Source organism: Pristiophorus japonicus, chromosome 8, assembly GCF_044704955.1.
Source record: "Pristiophorus japonicus isolate sPriJap1 chromosome 8, sPriJap1.hap1, whole genome shotgun sequence".
Lineage (NCBI taxonomy): Eukaryota > Metazoa > Chordata > Chondrichthyes > Pristiophoridae > Pristiophorus > Pristiophorus japonicus.
In genome coordinates, this window is record NC_091984.1 from 180783377 (window position 1) to 180802617 (window position 19241).

At 45.8% G+C, this 19241-nt stretch overlaps 1 protein-coding gene across 3 annotated transcripts in view; it reads left to right on the forward strand.

Moving 5' to 3' along the window:
- Window positions 1-11074: 11074 nt before the first annotated feature.
- Window positions 11075-19241, forward strand: part of LOC139268853 (oxysterol-binding protein 2-like) — a 426288-nt gene continuing 418121 nt past the window's right edge. For all 3 annotated transcript variants that reach the window (XM_070887626.1, XM_070887622.1, XM_070887623.1), the window contains exon 1: window positions 11075-11373. In XM_070887626.1, coding sequence (XP_070743727.1) covers window positions 11075-11373 — 299 coding nt within the window. The remainder of the gene's footprint in view (window positions 11374-19241) is intronic.

Below are 19241 nucleotides of genomic sequence, written 5' to 3' on the forward strand. Positions count from 1 at the left end.
CTCCCCCCCTCCTCCTCTCTCCTCCTCCTCTCCCCCCCTGCTCCTCCGCCTCCGCTCCTCCAGCCACACCCCCTCCTCCTCCTCCTCCTCTCTCCTCCTCTCTCCTCCTCCTCCTCCTCTCTCTCTCTCTCCCCCTCCTCTCTCTCTCTCCCTCTCTCTCTCTCCCCCCCCCCCTCCTCTCTCTCTCCCCCCCCCCTCCTCTCTCTCTCCCCCCCCCCCCCTCCTCTCTCTCTCTCTCCCCCCCCCCCTCCTCCTCTCTCTCTCTCTCCCCCCCCCCTCCCTCTCTCTCCCCCCCATCCTCTCTCTCCCCCCATCCTCTCTCTCTCTCTCCCTCCCTCCCCCCCATCCTCCTCTCTCTCACCCCTCTCTCTCTCTCTCTCTCTCTCTCCCCCTCTCTCTCTCGCTCTCTCTCCCCCCCCCCCCCTCCTCCTCCTCCTCCTCCTCCTCCTCCTCCCTCTCTCTCTCTCTCTCTCTCTCTCTCTCTCCCCCTCTCTCTCTCTCTCTCTCTCTCTCTCTCTCTCCCCTCCCCAACTCTCTCTCCCTCCCCCCCCCCAACTCTCTCTCCCTCCCTCTCTCTCTGCCTCTGTTTGAAGAAAAAATTCTGTTCTAAACTAGAACTGTTCTACCCGACTAGAACTGCAGAAAAAAAAATGTGGAGAATTGCGATTTCTAAAATAGTCCGTTCTCCACCAGTTGCTCCTAAAAATCAGGTGCGATCATGTGGAAACTTGGGCCCATTGTGTGTGCCTAATTCTCCTGTTCTTTACCTGGAGAGCCTGATACCTGACCCAGAGTTTGAGAATAGAGTGTCTCCCTCCCAGTTTGCCACCAATATCCTCCATAATTAACCATTAGGAACTGCCGGTGACATGACCACAAAATTCCACACCTTCCTACTGATAAACCATGCAGTATCTCCCCAATGGCTGTGATTACTTCAGAATAAGAACATAAGAATTTGGCCCCTCGAGCCTGCTCCACCATTCAATAAGATCATGGCTGATCTGATCATGGACTCAGCTCCACATAATCCTTTACGACCTTATCGCTCACCAATCTGTCTATCTCCACCTTAAATATATTCAATGACCCAGCCTCCACAGCTCTCTGGGGCAGAGAATTCCACAGATTTACAACCCTCAGAGAAGAAATTCCTCCCCATCTCAGTTTTAAATGGGCGGCCCCTTATTCTGAGACTATGTCCCATCGTTTTAGTTGCCCCATGAGTGGAAACATCCTCTCTGCATCCACCTTGTCATAGAAACATAGAAACATAGAAAATAGGTGCAGGAGTAGGCCATTCGGCCCTTCTAGCCTGCACCGCCATTCAATGAGTTCATGGCTGAACATGCAACTTCAGTACCCCATTCCTGCTTTCTCACCATACCCCTTGATTCCCCTAGTAGTAAGGACTTCATCTAACTCCTTTTTGAATATATTTAGTGAATTGGCCTCAACAACTTTCTGTGGTAGAGAATTCCACAGGTTCACCACTCTCTGGGTGAAGAAATTCCTCCTCATCTCAGTCCTAAATGGCTTCCCCCTTATCCTTAGACTGTGTCCCCTGGTTCTGGACTTCCCCAACATTGGGAACATTCTTCCTGCATCTAACCCCGTCAGAATTTTAAACGTTTCTATGAGGTCCCCTCTCATTCTTCTGAACTCCAGTGAATACAAGCCCAGTTGATCCAGTCTTTCTTAATAGGTCAGTCCCGCCATCCCGGGAATCAGTCTGGTGAACCTTCGCTGCACTCCCTCAATAGCAAGAATGTCCTTCCTCAGGTTAGGAGACCAAAACTGTACACAATACTCCAGGTGTGGCCTCACCAAGGCCCTGTACAATTGTAGCAACACCTCCCTGCCCTTGTACTCAAATCCCCTCGCTATGAAGGCCAACATGCCATTTGCTTTCTTAACCGCCTGCTGTACCTGCATGCCAACCTTCAATGACTGATGTACCATGACACCCAGGTCTCGTTGCACCTCTCCTTTTCCTAATCTGTCACCATTCAGATAATAGTCTGTCTCTCTGTTTTTACCACCAAAGTGGATAACCTCACATTTATCCACATTATACTTCATCTGCCATGCATTTGCCCACTCACCTAACCTATCCAAGTCGCTCTGCAGCCTCATAGAATCCTCCTTGCAGCTCACACTGCCACCCAACTTAGTGTCATCCGCAAATTTGGAGATACTACATTTAATCCCCTCGTCTAAATCATTAATGTACAGTGTAAACAGCTGGGGCCCCAGCACAGAACCTTGCGGTACCCCACTAGTCACTGCCTGCCATTCTGAAAAATCCCCATTTACTCCTACTCTTTGCTTCCTGTCTGACAACCAGTTCTCAATCCATGTCAGCACACTACCCCCAATCCCATGTGCTTTAACTTTGCACATTAATCTCTTGTGTGGGACCTTGTCGAAAGCCTTCTGAAAGTCCAAATATACCACATCGACTGGTTCTCCCTTGTCCACTCTACTGGAAACATCCTCAAAAAATTCCAGAAGATTTGTCAAGCATGATTTCCCTTTCACAAATCCATGCTGACTTGGACCTATCATATTACCTCTTTCCAAATGCACTGCGATCACATCCTTAATAATTGATTCCATCATTTTACCCACTACCGATGTCAGGCTGACCGGTCTGTAATTCCCTGTTTTCTCTCTCCCTCCTTTTTTAAAAAGTGGGGTTACATTGGCTACCCTCCACTCCATAGGAACTGATCCAGAGTCAATGGAATGTTGGAAAATGACTGTTAATGCATCCACTATTTCCAAGGCCACCTCCTTAAGTACTCTGGGATGCAGTCCATCAGGCCCTGGGGATTTATCGGCCTTCAATCCCATCAATTTCCCCAACACAATTTCCCGACTAATAAGGATTTCCCTCAGTTCCTCCTCCTTACTAGACCCTCCGACCCCTTTTATATCCGGAAGGTTGTTTGTGTCCTCCTCAGTGAATACCGAACCAAAGTACTTGTTCAATTGGTCTAGTATCTTATATGTTTCAATAAGATCACCTCTCATTCTTCTGAACTCCAATGAGTATAGGCTCAACCTATCTTCATAAGTCAACCCTCCCATCTCTAGAATCAACCTAGTGAACCTTCTCTGAACTGCCTCCAATGCAAGTTCAGAGAATACAGTTGCCGTTTCTTATAGGTGCAAGAATATACCCTTCTTGTAGTTACATATTGATATATACCAACTGTAGCAACCTGATTGGAGATCTTGGGAGGAATTTAAAACCAATTGGATTATTGATATTACTTTCAAGCTGCATTGGGTAAATATCTTAAACCAACATAATATCTTAAAAAAAGGATTAAAATAGCGTGTCTTTAAGGCCTAATTACTCTGGTTATTGGACAACACGGTGAAGTAATTTACATTTAAATCACATTGGATCTTGATCGGAAACATCGGCCCGCTGCACCAGTCACTGAGGGGCAGAGAGCAGACACGGGCAACTCAACCTGTGAAAGGGTCACCTCTCCTCCACCCCGGGGCACAGGGAGGCCCTCGCTCCCCCCGAGCCCAGGGAGGCCCTCACCCCACCTGGGGCCCAGGGAGGCCCGAGGTCCCGGGCGGCCCTCGCCCATTCACGGTTCACTGGCGGCGGGTCTGCCTTTCCCACACCCGCTGATCCCGGCCCCGGGGCCCTCCGCTCCCGGTTATTTACCTGCTTACACCGAACAACTATCCTCCCTACGCCTACTCCGTTCCCGCCGACTGGAAACAGGAGACTGCGGGCCGCGCGCGGGGGGCGGGGCGGGGCCTGCCGCGCGCCGCGCAGCGCACTCAGCCCGGCCAATGGAAACATGCACAGTTCTAACTCAGGGTTCAGGGCAGGTTTGCAACACATCTGTCTGTAAATATAAGAGACGACAACATTTCTACTTCTGAGTTTTTTAAGTATTCATGAAGTTGCACTGCAACATCTTGAATCTACCAGTTAGCAAGGGTGTAACAGTGCTAAATCTTGAAGTTTGTGGACCTGAAGTTTGCTGAAAAGACAATTACATGATTTGATAGCTTTCTCTTGGAGACGGTTGTATTCTTTCCTACACTGAACAATGAGAAGAATGTATTTTCTAGTCTGGTCACTACCCACAACATCAGGACGATGCAGGGAGAGATTCTAATCCAACACCTCCAATCTTTTGATAGATAGCCTGGAAGGGCAGGATTGCTTTTTTTTGGATGCTGAATGGTCTTGTGTTACTGCTGTGTGTGCAGAAGTGACGTGTTGCGTGTGAGGCAACCAGTGTGCGATATGTATGATGTAGATTGCACTGACAACATGTCCCAGACACGATCAGTCATGTTGACAACACCACTACGTGAAATGGTGAATGTGGCTCAGGAGAGTGAGAACATACACTGTAACACTGCTTATTTAAAACTTCTACTCAAGGCTATAACGCATGCTCCATCGAGAAACCGGTCTTCTGCATTAAGCTTAATGAAACAACCAGGATAGATAAGGTTAAACACACTGGTACCAAAGAGTTATTGACGTGAAAATAGAGAAGGCCATAGAATTGGAAATTCCAAAAATTCAGGTGATCCTCAAAACTGAAATTATCCACAATATGAACAACAGTAAGTGTACTGGAGGACCTTTTAAGTCCAGCTGATCACCTTTTGATATATGGAAGTACATGGGAGAAATAGATTTTGAATCTTGTTTACTATCCAATGTATCATATTTTTGATATGCTATGTAAAACTATTGGGTAGAGAGAGACCTGTGTAATAGAATAACTGTTTACTGGGTTTAAAATATCTAAGGACAATAGTAAAGAGGGGACTGTAAGGAAAGGGTTAATAAGACTGCCCTGAAGTCCACTACTGTTATATTACTGTTGATTTATTTTTCTATTGTAGTAATGTTAACCATTAGCCTTTGCCTATTAAGCAGGGAAATATACGTCAGGTTAAAGTATCAAGGCAACTGGGCTGCTGGGGCAGGGCTAATACTGCAGCAATAGTTAGTTTCAAGATGAAGTAACAAGAGACTTAATTAAAGATGCACCATCACATAATGGTCCCGAAGTTTCAGAGAACTTTAACAATTGATAAATGTTGGAAAACAGTTCTGCAAAAGAAAACATCTCAGCATACATCATCCTTTTTAATTGGTACGAATGATACAGAAACAAAGACAGACTTATAATTAAAGGTTTCACTTCGTAGAATAGCAATTATATGGAACGAGTTCGATAAGATAATGAAGTAAGGGAATGATGGTAAAAATGCTTGTTGAGTAAGGAAACCTAAAGTTATTGATAGGGATAAATCAATTAAATTCTCCTGTGCAGAGTTATATTTAAATGTTTATTTAATTATGTAATGCAGAATAAACATAGAGGGAATGAGAGAAATGTATAAAACTGACTTGTTTGTAATGAGTATTTGGATTTGTAAAGACCCAAGATACTGAGCTCACAGATGTAACACATGTGGACCCCAACCAAACTATTAGGTGTGGTTGTAAGTATGACCTTTTAATCGTATGTTTAAATACTATTGCATGTAATATTTGCTTAATAAATCCATGACTTCAATGTTTAAGGAGTATTGATTTGAGGAGTAAATCACAAATAGGAGCCCCATCTCTAACATTATCAGGATACTTACCACACTTGACTTTCTCGGGTCTCACTCAATGTATCTTTTCTAACTCCAAGTAGCAGTTTGCTACCAACCTAATTCCACAGTCTTAGCTTAGGTAACGGTCTTGATGTTTCAACTCCACAGTAAATGTATGCAGCTCTTGCAGCAATAACCTGGTTATTGTCTGCTGTGTCCTTGGTGCCACAAGAGAATTCACGGTTTTTCTATTCATGGTCAGTGCTCATCAATGGTGGCATGTCTCACAGCATAATTAAAGTCTTACCTCACTCAATGAGGCAACGCAAAGTGAACCCTGTGTAGTCATTTAATCAGCAGCTATGTGAATACATTTGCAATATTGTAGCATAGCAAATCACAGTTCCCAGAAATGGCAGGACTGACAAGATCACGAGAGCAGCTATTCTGTCCACAACCAAAGCAAAATAAATGCTGGCTGACTGGTACAGGAAACATCAGTGTTTAACTTAAGTTGGCTAAATTCAGACAGTAGCAAAGTAAATACTACTATAAGGCAGTAAATAGGAAAATAATAAATTTAAAATATTTTAACAGCTTTCAAAATAATTGAGCAAAATACATTAAAAAAATAAACTACAGCACTGTAAGCAGTGAGTGCAGCACAGCAAGAAGAAAAACATGTTTTAAACAAGATTCAGTTTCACATAAATTTGAACAAGCTTCAAATGATTGCTGATCTCTATATTTTGTTATTCTGGACAGTTTATCTAACTCAATACATAGTGCAACAAGGGGGCTGGCAGCAGCTTCAACAAAGCAGAGATCGCCAATGATTTGAGGACACCACGAGTTGGCAATTGGTTATTGCAGCAACTCTCTTAATCCAGCTAGGATGTCTGCTCTCTAACTTTTGAAATTATGAGTGCCAAAATTCCAATGTCGACAGAATGGAAGTGCTGTGATGGCTCATGGGAGAAAGTCAGGGAGGAGACAAACGGTACTACCATGCTACTCCTAAGGGAGGCGCTGATCTCACAGAGACAATGTCACACACTGCTCTTTTTTTTCTATCAATTAGGATGATTAAATCATCCTTCAGAATCACTTAAACAATAATCAAACTTTTTTTTTTATTCGTTCATGGGATGTGGGTGTTGATGGTATGGCCAGCATTAATTGCCCATCCCTAATTGCCCTCAAGAAGATGGTGGTGAGCCGCCTTCTTGAACCGCTACAGTCCGTGTGGTGAAGGTACTCCCACAGTATTGTTAGGGAGTTCCAGGATTTTGACCCAGCTTTGATGAAGGAATGGCAATATACTTCCAAGTCAGGATGGTGTGTGACTTGGAGAGGAACGTGGAGATGGTGGTGTTCCCATGTGCCTGCTGTCCTTGTTCTTCTAGGTGGTAAAGGTCACAGGTTTGGGAGATGCTGTCGAAGAGGCCTTGGTGAGTTGCTGCAGGGCATATTGTAGATGGTACACACTGCAGCCATGGTACATCAGTGATGGAAGGAGTGAATGTTTAAGGTGGTGGATGGGGTGCCAATCAAGCGGGCTGCTTTGTCCTGGATGGTGTTCAGCTTCTTGAGTGTTGGAGCTGCACTCATCCAGGCAAGTGGAGTGTATTCCATCACACTCCTGACTTGTGCCTTGTAGATGGTAGAAAGACTTTGGGGAGTCAGGAAGTGAGATACTCGCTGCAGAATACCCAGCCTCTGACCTGCTCTTGTTGCCACAGTATTTATGTGGGTGCTCCAGTTAAGTGTCCGGTCAATAGTGACCCTCCAGGTGGAGGATTCAGCAATGGTAATGCCATTGAATATCAAGCGGTGGTGGTTAGACTCTTGTTTGTTGGAGATAGTCATTGCCTGGCACTTGTGTGGCACGAATGTTACTTGCCACTTATTAGCCCAAGCCTGAATGTTGTCCAGGTCTTGCTGCATGAGGGCATGGACTGCTTCATTATCTGAGGAGCTGCGAATGGCACTGAACACTGTGCAGTCATCAGCAATCATCCCCATTTCTGACCTTATGATAGATGAAGCAGCTGAAGATGGTTGGGCTTAGGACACTGTCCTGAGGAACTCCTGCAGTGATATACTGGGGCTTTCTAAAATGGGGCACAAGCAATAAGTTCCAAATTATAATAAAAGTACTGGAAAGAATTGTGTTTCCTGTATCCACTATGCACTCCAGTCCCTCCGATGCCCACCGGTCGGGGAAAGCCTTGAGCGTGTCGGCGGACACCGCGTGCTCCATCTCCAGGGACACCCGGGTGCGGACATAATTGCGGTAGAGAGGCAGGCAGCAGGAGCAAACACCGCCGTCGACTGCGATCTGCCTAGACCTGTTAATGGTCACCTTGGCCAGGAGGTCACGCACTCCAAACCCAAACTTTTGCTGCTTGATGTAAATTTTTTAGAACACAGAACAGCCCATTAAAAAAGATGCCAGCTGTCAATCAGACGACTATCCCCCACACAGTACTGGCGAGTGACGAAGCAGTTCTGGATTCGGAGGAGAGAGGTTCTTGCTGGGCAATAGACTTTCATTATCAGAGCAGACCAACTGAAAGGGCAGGTATCCCCAAACAAACTGTTGCTGAAGGCTTATTTCAGGTAGCTACGCGGCTGATACCCTTGATGGCAACCTGTTTCGGAGATGGATCCTACTGATGTAGCAGTGGAAGTGAGTAGAATTAAGTTCAAGTGGTGTTGAAGGATTTTTTTTCCAACAAGATAGCAACACAGAATGAATTGTAGAAGCCACTGGGCAAGCTTCAAAATGTGTAACTGGCTTACCTACAGTCTTTGGACACAAGACAAACATCTGATTAGGCTACAAGGAGATTTAGCAATCAACAGAACAAGCCAGAGCTTCATAAGTGGTGATACTATTTTCAAGTTCTGATTTGAGGGAGGAAAAAAATTGGAATAATTACTTTGATTTAAATAAAAACCAATTACCAGCGGGGGCAAAAATATTAGGCGGACACAAAAAACAAACATCCCACCATATCAGATTGGGAAAAAGAGGAACATGACAATGTGGTGGTGATGTATTGATGGTGTTGGGCAGCAGAATGTCTCCGGTCTGGTCCAGTGACAATTCAGCAAAACAGCCATCAACAGGTGTAGATTGTGTGGCCCACAGAGGGCGGGGGCGGGGGCGCTCTGGTTGCCTGCCTCTGTCTTGTCTGCGCCCAGGTGACCCTGGAGAGGGAACATGTGGTGTCCACTGGTACATTTGATGCCTTCCGAGTCGCTGGAGAAATGCCACCAACGATATCTCCGCAAGATCCTACAAATCCCCTGGGAGGACAGATGCACCAACGTTAGCGTCCTCGACCAGGCCAACATCCCCAGCATTGAAGCACTGACCACACTTGATCAACTTCACTGGGCAGGCCACACTGCTCGCATGCCAAACACGAGACTCCCAAAGTAAGTGCTCTATTCGGAACTCCTTCATGGCAAACAAGCCAAAGATGGGAAGCGGAAACGTTACAAGGACACCCTCAAAGCCTCCCTGATAAAGTGCGACATCCCCACTGACACCTGGGAGTCCCGAGCCAAAGACTGCCCTAAGTGGAGGATGTGCATCCGGGAGGGCGCTGAGCACCTCGAGTCTCACCGCCGAGAGCATGCAGAAATCAAGCACAGGTAGCGGAAAGAGCGTGCGGCAAACCAGTCCCACCCACCCCTTCCCTCCACGACTATCTGTCTCACCTGTGACAAGAGTCTGTGGCTCTCGAATTGGACTGTACAGCCACCTAAGAACTCATTTTAAGAGTGAAAGTAAGTCTTTCTCGATTCCAAGGGACTGCCTATGATGATAGTCTAATTGACACAAATAATATGATTTAGAATGATAGACATAAAATCTAATTAATTAAAAGAAACCTAAATTTCCTTACGAAGGGGCACTTGTGGAGCTGTCTTTCGGTTGGTGACACTGCGGCAAACCAGTGTCATCTTTGTTGGTTTATTTAACAAAGGCAACACTTGATGAGGAAGCTGCCTGATGGTCCTTAGTATTGTTTGTTAAAATAACCTACAAGGAGACACTTTGTTGCCCCAGTGTCAGCAAGTGAAAACCAAACAAAAGTGCCCCCCTTATAAGAGGCTCAACTAAAACAATTTGTATTTATATAGCGCCTTTAATGTAGTAAAATATCCCAAGGCACTTCAGAGGAGTGTTGTGAAAAAAATTGACACTGAGCCACACAATGGGAAATTAGGGCAGGTGACCATAAGCTTGGTCAAAGAGGTAGATTTTAAGGAGCGTCTTGAAGGATAGAGGCGGAGAGGTTTACGTAGGGCATTCCAGAGCTTAGGGTCTAGGCAACAGAAGGCACATTATTTAAATTAATAATAAACACAAAACCAAAGGAAACTTATAAAACTTAAATATTATCCACTATACATTCCATTCCCTGCAGTGCCCAACATTCGTGGAAGATCTCACGTGTACTGGCAGGTACCGTGTGCTCCTTCTCCAGGGCCACCCGGGCACAGACAAGACTGCGAAGAGAAATAGGGAGTCGAAACGCATGGGCCTTCGTGTTCGGCTACCAAGGCCTAAGCTCTGGAATTCCTTCCCTAAACCTCTCCGCCTCTCTTATCTCTTTTTCCTCCTTTAAGAGGCGCCTTAAAAGCTACCTCTTTGACATCTGCCCCAATATCACTTTATGTGGCTCCGTGTCAAATTGTGTTTGATAAAGCACCTGTGAAGCGCTTTGGAACGTTTTACTATGTTAGAACCGCTACATAAATACAAGTTGTTGTTGTTGTTGTTGTGATGCTGTCTCTGCCTAAGCTGAGCCTGCATGTGGTCCGACAGTGTGTGCCGGGGGTCTGACAGTGTGTGCTTGGCACTGTATGTGTTTAATTTAAAATCACCACATTAGATAACAAGTGACAGCAAACTGCCGCCCGCTGTTAAACTCACACCATTCACAAAAAGCAGCTTCCCGCGGTGGGCGGGGCTTCGGCTCCCGGCACGGGAGAAAGTCACGTGGAGACGGCGTGACCTTAACATGACCTTAAAGAGACATCACCTTGTTTGTGTTTCTCTGGAAGGAATTAAATCCTGTTCCAGACAAAGGCAGCGTGCGGAATGCGATCTGCACAATAACTGATCCTTACAGTTCCTCTCGGAAACGGTCCCCTTTCCCTGCAAACAACAGCCCTACCGATCTCTTGTGTAATAATTGTTCTATAACCGAAATTCGTACTTCGCTTTAAGGCTCGCGGCACTGAGGTCCTGAAAGATGTAAAAACGGCTATCGGGGCGGCAGGGACTGCCGCTGATAGTCGGTACTGGAACAATACATGCCGGCTACAGTTTCCGCTCTTCGTCAACTTGTGCGGCTGAGGCTGGAGGCGAGTCAGCGAGCTGAGCTGAGCTGAGCCGGACCTACTCGCGCCCCGTGACCCCGCCCCCGCTCCGTGACCCCGCCCCTCCATGGCCAAGCCGGCGGCTCCTGTGCTCGGCTCCTGCGGGCTGGCGGCCCCGGATAGTTTAGTGCCGTGTGAAGACCATCAAGTGTCGGCTCCGGGCTCCGGCTCCGGCTCCGGCTCCGGCTCGAGCTCCGACCCCAGCCACAGAATGAGCGAAGCGCCCAGGGAGGCCCCCGGCTCCGCGCCGCTGCCGCCGTGCAACATTGACACTCACAAAGGCTGGCTCCACAAATGGACCAACTACCTGAAGGGTTACCAGCGCCGCTGGTTCGTGCTGAGTAACGGACTGCTCTCCTATTACAGGTAGGTCACTGGCACCAGACCCACACCTTGTGTCCCCGCCTGGCACACCATCCCAGCCTGGCACCCAGACCCGGCTGTGGTATCATCGCGTGGTATCCCAGTCTGGCACTTGGACCCTGCAGTTATGAGCAGTTGTACATTGAAACTTTGCAAGTAGTGGTGAGGATTTGGGATGGAATCTGGAATTGATAACAAACTATTTCATGGGTTGAAGAAACAGGTACTTTGTCGTGTCTTTTCAAGTACTGAGTGGGGTGCCCCCAGGGATCAATGTTGGGAACATTATTTTTTCTAATTTATATTAATGATTTGGGAAGCAGTTCAATGCAAATAAGTTGAATTTGCAGATAATACAAAACTAGGAGCGCTAGTTGAATTCTGTACCTTTTAGAAGCTTCAGAAATAATCAGACCAAACATGAAAGTTGGTAGATTAATAGCAGAAAATGTATTGTAGGAACATGTAAACTACTGTACATAGGCAATAAAAGGTGACATTCGCACTCCATTAATGTTGTTGAAATAGCCAAGATGAAAGAAATCTAGGAGTTTTAATCTTCTTAATGATCAACATGTCCATTTAATGCAGAGCAGCAATCAGGAAACGAAATAGAGTGCAAGTTGAAGGGACCTGTGCTCACATTGTATTGCTCTGCTCAGACCCTGCCTTGAACACGATGCCAAGTTCTGGGCATGGAGTCATAAGGAAGATGTTTTGGAGAAGGGTCTCAGAACTGATCCCGAGCATGCGATGAAGAGTTATAAGGAAATAATTTGGGCGTTTTAGCCTTGAAAAGAGATGACTGAAAAGTGATTTTATAGAGTTCTGATGATAGTAACTGATACAGAAAAAAGTAGATTCGTTGTGTTGACTTCAAAATAAACTGTCATTATCATCATAGGCAGTCCCTCGGAATCAAGGAAGACTTGCTTCCACTCCTGAGGTGAGTTCTTTGGTGGCTGTACAGTCCAATACGAGAGCCACAGTCCCTGTCACAGGTGGGACAGATAGCCATTGAGGAAAAGGGTGGGTGAGACTGGTTTCCCACACGCCCTTTCCGCTGTCTGCGCTTGATTTCTGCATGCTCTCAGCGACGAGATTCGAGGTGCTCGGCACCCTCCCGGATGCACTTCGTCCACTTGGGGCGTTCTTTGGCCAGGGACTCCGAGGTGTCAGTGGGGATGTTGTACTTTATCAGGGAGGCTTTGAGGGTGTCCTTGTAACGTTTCTGCTGCCCTCCTTTGGCTCATTTGCCGTGAAGGAGTTCCAAGTAGAGCACCTGCTTTGGGAGTCTCGTGTCTGGCATGCAAACTATGTGGCCCGCCCAGCGGAGTTGATCAAGTGCGGTCAGTGCTTCAATGCTGGGGATTTTGGCCTGGTCGAGGACGCTAATGTTGATGCGTCTGTCCTCCCAGGGGATTTGTAGGATCTTGCGGAGACATCATTGGTGGTATTTCTCCAGTGACTTGAGGTGTCTACTGTACATAGTTCATGTTTCTATACAGGAGGGTGGGTATTACTACAGCCCTGTAGACCATGAGCTTGGTGGCAGTTTTGAGGGCCTGGTCTTCAAACACTCTTTCCCTCAGGCGGCCAAAGGCTGCACTGGCGCACTGAAGGTGCTGTTGGATCTCGTCGTTGATGCCTGCTCTTGTTGATAGGAGGCTCCCGAGATAAGGGAAGTGGTCCACGTTGTCCAGGGCCACGCCGTGGATCTTGATGACTGGGGGGCAGTGCTGTGCGGCGAGTGGAGGATCTTTGTCTTACTGATGTTTAGCGTAAGGCCCATGCTTTCGTACGCCTCAGTAAATACGTCAACTATGTCCTGGAGTTCAGCGTCAGTATGTGCGCAGACGAAGGCGTCGTCCGCGTACTGTAGCTCGACGACACAGGTTGATCAGGCGTTCGGGCCCCCAGCGGCATCCAAAATAAACTAACACTGGGACAAAGGGAGAGAAGTTTGAACGAGTAAAAAGGATGTTTAGCACTGCCATCAAAAACTTCTTCATACTTAGTGACTGACATGTGGAGTGGACTTCTGGGTAGAATAGTGAGAGTATCTTCACCACATGGACTGCAGCCTTCTCAAGGCCAACTAGTGATGGGCAATTAAAGTCAGCCTTGCTAGCAATGCCCATATCCCAAGAATTAACTAAAATAAATAGTGGAAGTTATGACTTTGAACTCGTTTAAGAAGCAGTTAAATGCTGTGCAAATATCCCCACTGGATACTGGTACTCTGCAGGCAGGAATGGCTCAGACACCTAATGCCAGGCTAGTACGGATACATGCCATCAGTGCATATACAGGCCAGCTCAGCATGGATGCTGCGCTTACAGGCTATCCAGTGTTGATCTTTACATTAGCCAGCTTGAAATAGGAGGCTTGTGTCAATGCTGATTACAAATCAGACTGGCACTAGCTACTTTCTGTTGCTACTTAAAAGTCAGGCTGGCATTAGATTCCTGCTGTTACTACTTGTAGAAGCTGTGTGACCTGGACCAGATGCGGCACACCCTGGAATACTTGGGGGGAAATAAATAAGGCTATGGTTAATATTTTGTAAAGCTACATAAAGCCCTGGATTGTATCCGAGGATTCAAGGATATCAAATGTAATGTTGAAATAGTCCAGTATTGGTAGTGGGGGAATTGCTTGAGAACATTTTACAGTATGTTTTCTGTATTTATTTCAAGAGTGCAGAGGCAATAGTCTGTGTGGATTAAGAAGCATCATCATCATCATAGGCAGTCCCTCGGAATTGAGGAGGACTTGCTTCCATTCTTAAAATGAGTTCTTAGGCGGTTGAACAGTACAATACGAGAACCATAGACTCTGTCACAGGTGGGAAGGGGAGGGTGGGACTGGATTGCAGCACGCTCTTTCCGCTGTCTGCGCTTGATTTCTGCATGCTCTCAGCGATGAGACTCAAGGTGCTCAGCGCCTTCCCGGATGCATTTCCTCCACTTAGGGTGGTCTTTGGCCAGGGACTCCCAGGTGTCAGTGGGATGTATTTATTTCAACAGTGCAGAGGCAACAGTCTGCATAGATTAAGAAGTATCATCATCATTCTTAGTCTGCATGGATTAAGATAGCTTTTGATGGATTAAGATAGCTTTTGATGAATAAGGCCTTTTCAACCCATTTGATCTCCTAAATGTAGAATATCAAACATAGTGCCTTGCCAGCTAACTGTTTCTTAGACGAGTGCAGAATTCTGGACTCAGCCTCACTTTCTGGGATCCGCTGTTGATCACCCACAGTGTAAAGAAATACAGTAAAATCCATTTAGTGATACACGTATCATCCAAATGCATCAGGCAACATGCTGGTAAGATCAGCCTCATTGCACAACTGATTTATCAGCTGATATGCCAGATCACTGTTCCCCCATCTGACTCATAACTGACTGAAGATGGGAAATTTCAGAAGATTATTTAACCTGCGTAAACGATCTGAATTGAAGTTTTGTCTGTGCTAAGGTTACTATAGCTCCCTCGACTCTTTCCACACCCCCAGCTATAGAGCAATATATGCTCACTTTCAGTGCTCCAGTCAGTAGCTCAACCCAGATCCTTGGGAATCCAATCAAGACCAATCTTAGTCAATGGTTTATGTAGCCTTCTCTCGGCTATCCAGATCTGTTGACGTCAGCTGATGCTGTGTGGCAGACCAGCAGGAATTGTAAATGAACAAAAGCTCTGTTTGAAGCTGCACAGCCAGCTGCAGGGAACGATTGCTGACTAGCTGATAATGACACCAAAGGCATGACAAAACTCTCGAGTCTAATTAATAGAAGGACCAGTGCTGTCCTTCCTGGTGTCTGCCCTGAAACTTATTCTTTACAACTCTGAATATGTAACCTCTTGTCCTTGAGTCATGCCTTTTGATTCTACTGGAACTCTTTGAGGAGCTATTGAGATAGTTCTCCAGTCGATATGTTTTAGTTGGAATTTGAGAAGGTATTTTAGTAAGGTTTGGTACCTCTGGGTTTGAAAGAAGATTGGAGTTCATGGGATTGATAGCAAATCGACCAGCTGGACTGCAAATCAAATTGGTAAAATAAAGCAAGTTGTGTGTGTTTAAGGACCAGTGGAATGTTACAGGGATTGGCAGTGAGTCTCCTGTTTAACCTATAGAGGATCGCTCTCTCTCTCTCTCTCTCTCTCTCTCTCTCTCTCTCTCTCTCTCTACTTCATCAGATGGGTGCAGTGGGTAAATTAATTTCATCGTAGCAAAGACCTTGCACTTGTATAGTGCTTCACGCATCCTCAGAACATGTCAAATGCTGTGTAACCAATTAATTACTTTTTGACTTGCATCACTGCTTTATAAGCATAGTGGGGCATACAGACCTGTAAATTATGAACCTCTGGCTCAGTTAGCTGATTTCAACCAAATGCCACTCTTTGCTATAATTGGCCATGGCTTTGTTGGAATAGAGAAATGGGCGAAAATCAACTGGGATTCCTACTACTGATCACGCATCCAGTATCGCCATCTGCAGTGCATTTGTGGCTGTCTGGTGAGGTCAGTATTGGGCTCTGCAGGTTGGGGGACCTCCTCGTGGGACTGCTCCTGGGCCTGGCCAAGGTGGCCATCAACAAGTCCAGGCAGTGGGCGGTTGAAGGGGTTGTTCGGTCCGACTGCCTGCCTCTCTTCTGTGGCTATGTTCGCAGCAGGGTGTCCCTGGAGATGGAGCACGCGGTGTCCACCGGCACGCTCGTGGCCTTCCGCAATCAGTGGGCACCAGAGGGTCTGCAGTGCATCATCACCCCCGGAAAATAAATTGCATTTGATTTTGTTAAGGTTCCTTTAAAATTAGTTTTTTAATTTACAGTATTTATTGGTTGTGCCCCTTTTAAAAAGGGTGCACACGATGAACTTTAAACAGGCAATTGCCAGCAAGAAGAGTCAGCATTGGGCTCTGCCTGCTCATTACTGACACTCTGTGTCCAGGCTCAATAGGTGGAGAACAGCCACTTGGGCGAGTTCTAGGAAGGTTACTGGTTCATGCCTGGGTCTATACTTCAGTGTGAGTCAATCTCCCGGAGAGAAGGGTAAAGGAGAGAATTGGAAGAAAATCTCGAGCAGGATATTTCTGACACCAACTAGATTTAGTGTGACAGACTGCTGCCGTTCGAAGGAATCTGAATTTACATTCATTGGAGAAAATCTTGAGAGGACACACGATTCGTCTCTTTAAAATGTCGGACAGACAAGTAATGAGCAATTAAACAGGTTATCTTATTTAGACTAAATGTAAAACCAAAGGGCATGAGTATAAAATTCTTGAGCTAGTCTGAGACCTGAGATTGGAAGATTTTTTTAAATCCCTACCAAGGGTAGTTATGTGGAGCGGACTCATGAAGAGCAATGCAACATCATTAAAAATCTTTTTTTTTAAAGTTGACTGAAATATAGAATAAATGATGGAAAATATCCATGTAGGTTAGGCTGCAGCAAACAAGCCGCTATAATATATTATCACGGTGAGATTATTCTGGAACGGAATGTCAAATGTAATTTCCTGAAAAGGTTAAAATTTGGGTGTACTGGTGTGCTGTATTCCTTTGCGTTTTGATTGCTGTACAGTTGGAGGCAGTGTGAGTAGCACTAACTTGGCTGCTGTGGGATATGGGTAGAGGATGTTTACGCTGTAAACATTCTCCTTCGACTCATTTTTGAAAGTTAAATTGTTGCAGTGATGTCAATCCCATGAAAACCGTTCATTGAACAAATAACCGGAACCAATGTCCTAGGGGGAGTGTTTGCTAGTGCTGTTGGGGAGGAGTTAAACTAATATGGCAGGGGGATGGGAACCAATGCAGGGAGACAGAGGGAAACAAAAAGGAGACAAAAGCAAAAGAAAGAAAGGAGATGAGGAAAAGTGGAGGGCAGAGAAACCCAAGACAAAGAACAAAAAGGGCCACTGTACAGCAAAATTCTAAAAGGACAAAGGGTGTTAAAAAAAAACAAGCCTGAAGGCTTTGTGTCTTAATGCAAGGAGTATCCGTAATAAGGTGGATGAATTAACTGTGCAAATAGATGTTAACAAATATGATGTGATTGGGATTACGGAGACGTGGCTCCAGGAAGATCAGGGCTGGGAACTCAACATCCAGGGGTATTCAACATTCAGGAAGGATAGAATAAAAGGAAAAGGAGGTGGGGTAGCATTGCTGGTTAAAGAGGAGATTAATGCAATAGTTCGGAAGGACATTAGCTTGGATGATGTGGAATCTATATGAGTAGAGCTGCAGAACACCAAAGGGCAAAAAACATTAGTGGGAGTTGTGTACAGACCTCCAAACAGTAGTAGTGATGTTGGGGAGGGCATCAAACAGGAAATTAGGGGTGCATGCAATAAGGGTGCAGCAGTTATAATGGGTGACTTTAATATTCACATAGATTGGGCTAACCAAACTGGAAGCAATACGGTGGAGGAGGATTTCCTGGAGTGCATAAGGGATGGTTTTCTAGACCAATATGTCGAGGAACCAACTAGGGGGGAGGCCATCTTAGACTGGGTGTTGTGTAATGAGAGGGGATTAATTAGCAATCTCGTTGTGCGAGGCCCCTTGGGGAAGAGTGACCATAATATGGTGGAATTCTGCATTAGGATGGAGAATGAAACAGTTAATTCAGAGACCATGGTCCAGAACTTAAAGAAGGGTAACTTTGAAGGTATGAGGCGTGAATTGGCTAGGATTGATTGGCGAATGATACTTAAGGGGTTGACTGTGGATGGGCAATGGCAGACATTTAGAGACCGCATGGATGAACTACAACAATTGTACATTCCTGTCTGGCGTAAAAATAAAAAAGGGAAGGTGGCTCAACCGTGGCTATCAAGGGAAATCAGGGATAGTATTAAAGCCAAGGAAGTGGCATACAAATTGGCCAGAAATAGCAGCGAACCCGGAGACTGGGAGAAATTTAGAACTCAGCAGAGGAGGACAAAGGGTTTGATTAGGGCAGGGAAAATGGAGTACGAGAAGAAGCTTGCAGGGAACATTAAGACGGATTGCAAAAGTTTCTATAGATATGTAAAGAGAAAAAGGTTAGTAAAGACAAACGTAGGTCCCCTGCAGTCAGAATCAGGGGAAGTCATAACGGGGAACAAAGAAATGGCGGACCAATTGAACAAGTACTTTGGTTCGGTATTCACTAAGGAGGACACAAACAACCTTCCGGATATAAAAGGGGTCAGAGGGTCTAGTAAGAAGGAGGAACTGAGGGAAATCCTTATTAGTTGGGAAATTGTGTTGGGGAAATTGATGGGATTGAAGGCCGATAAATCCCCAGGGCCTGATGGACTGCATCCCAGAGTACTTAAGGAGGTGGCCTTGGAAATAGCGGATGCATTGACAGTCATTTTCCAACATTCCATAGACTCTGGATCACTTCCTATCGAGTGGAGGGTAGCCAATGTAACCCCACTTTTTAAAAAAAGGAGGGAGAGAGAAAACAGGGAATTATAGACCGGTCAGCCTGACATCGGTAGTGGGTAAGATGATGGAATCAATTATTAAGGATGTCATAGCAGCGCATTTGGAAAGAGGTGACATGATAGGTCCAAGTCAGCATGGATTTGTGAAAGTGAAATCATGCTTGACAAATCTTCTGGAATTTTTTGAGGATATTTCCAGTAGAGTGGACAAGGGAGAACCAGTTGATGTGGTATATTTGGACTTTCAGAAGGCTTTCGACAAGGTCCCACACAAGAGATTAATGTGCAAAGTTAAAGCACATGGGATTGGGGGTAGTGTGCTGACATGGATTGAGAACTGGTTGTCAGACAGGAAACAAAGAGTAGGAGTAAATGGGTACTTTTCTGAATGGCAGGCGGTGACTAGTGGGGTACC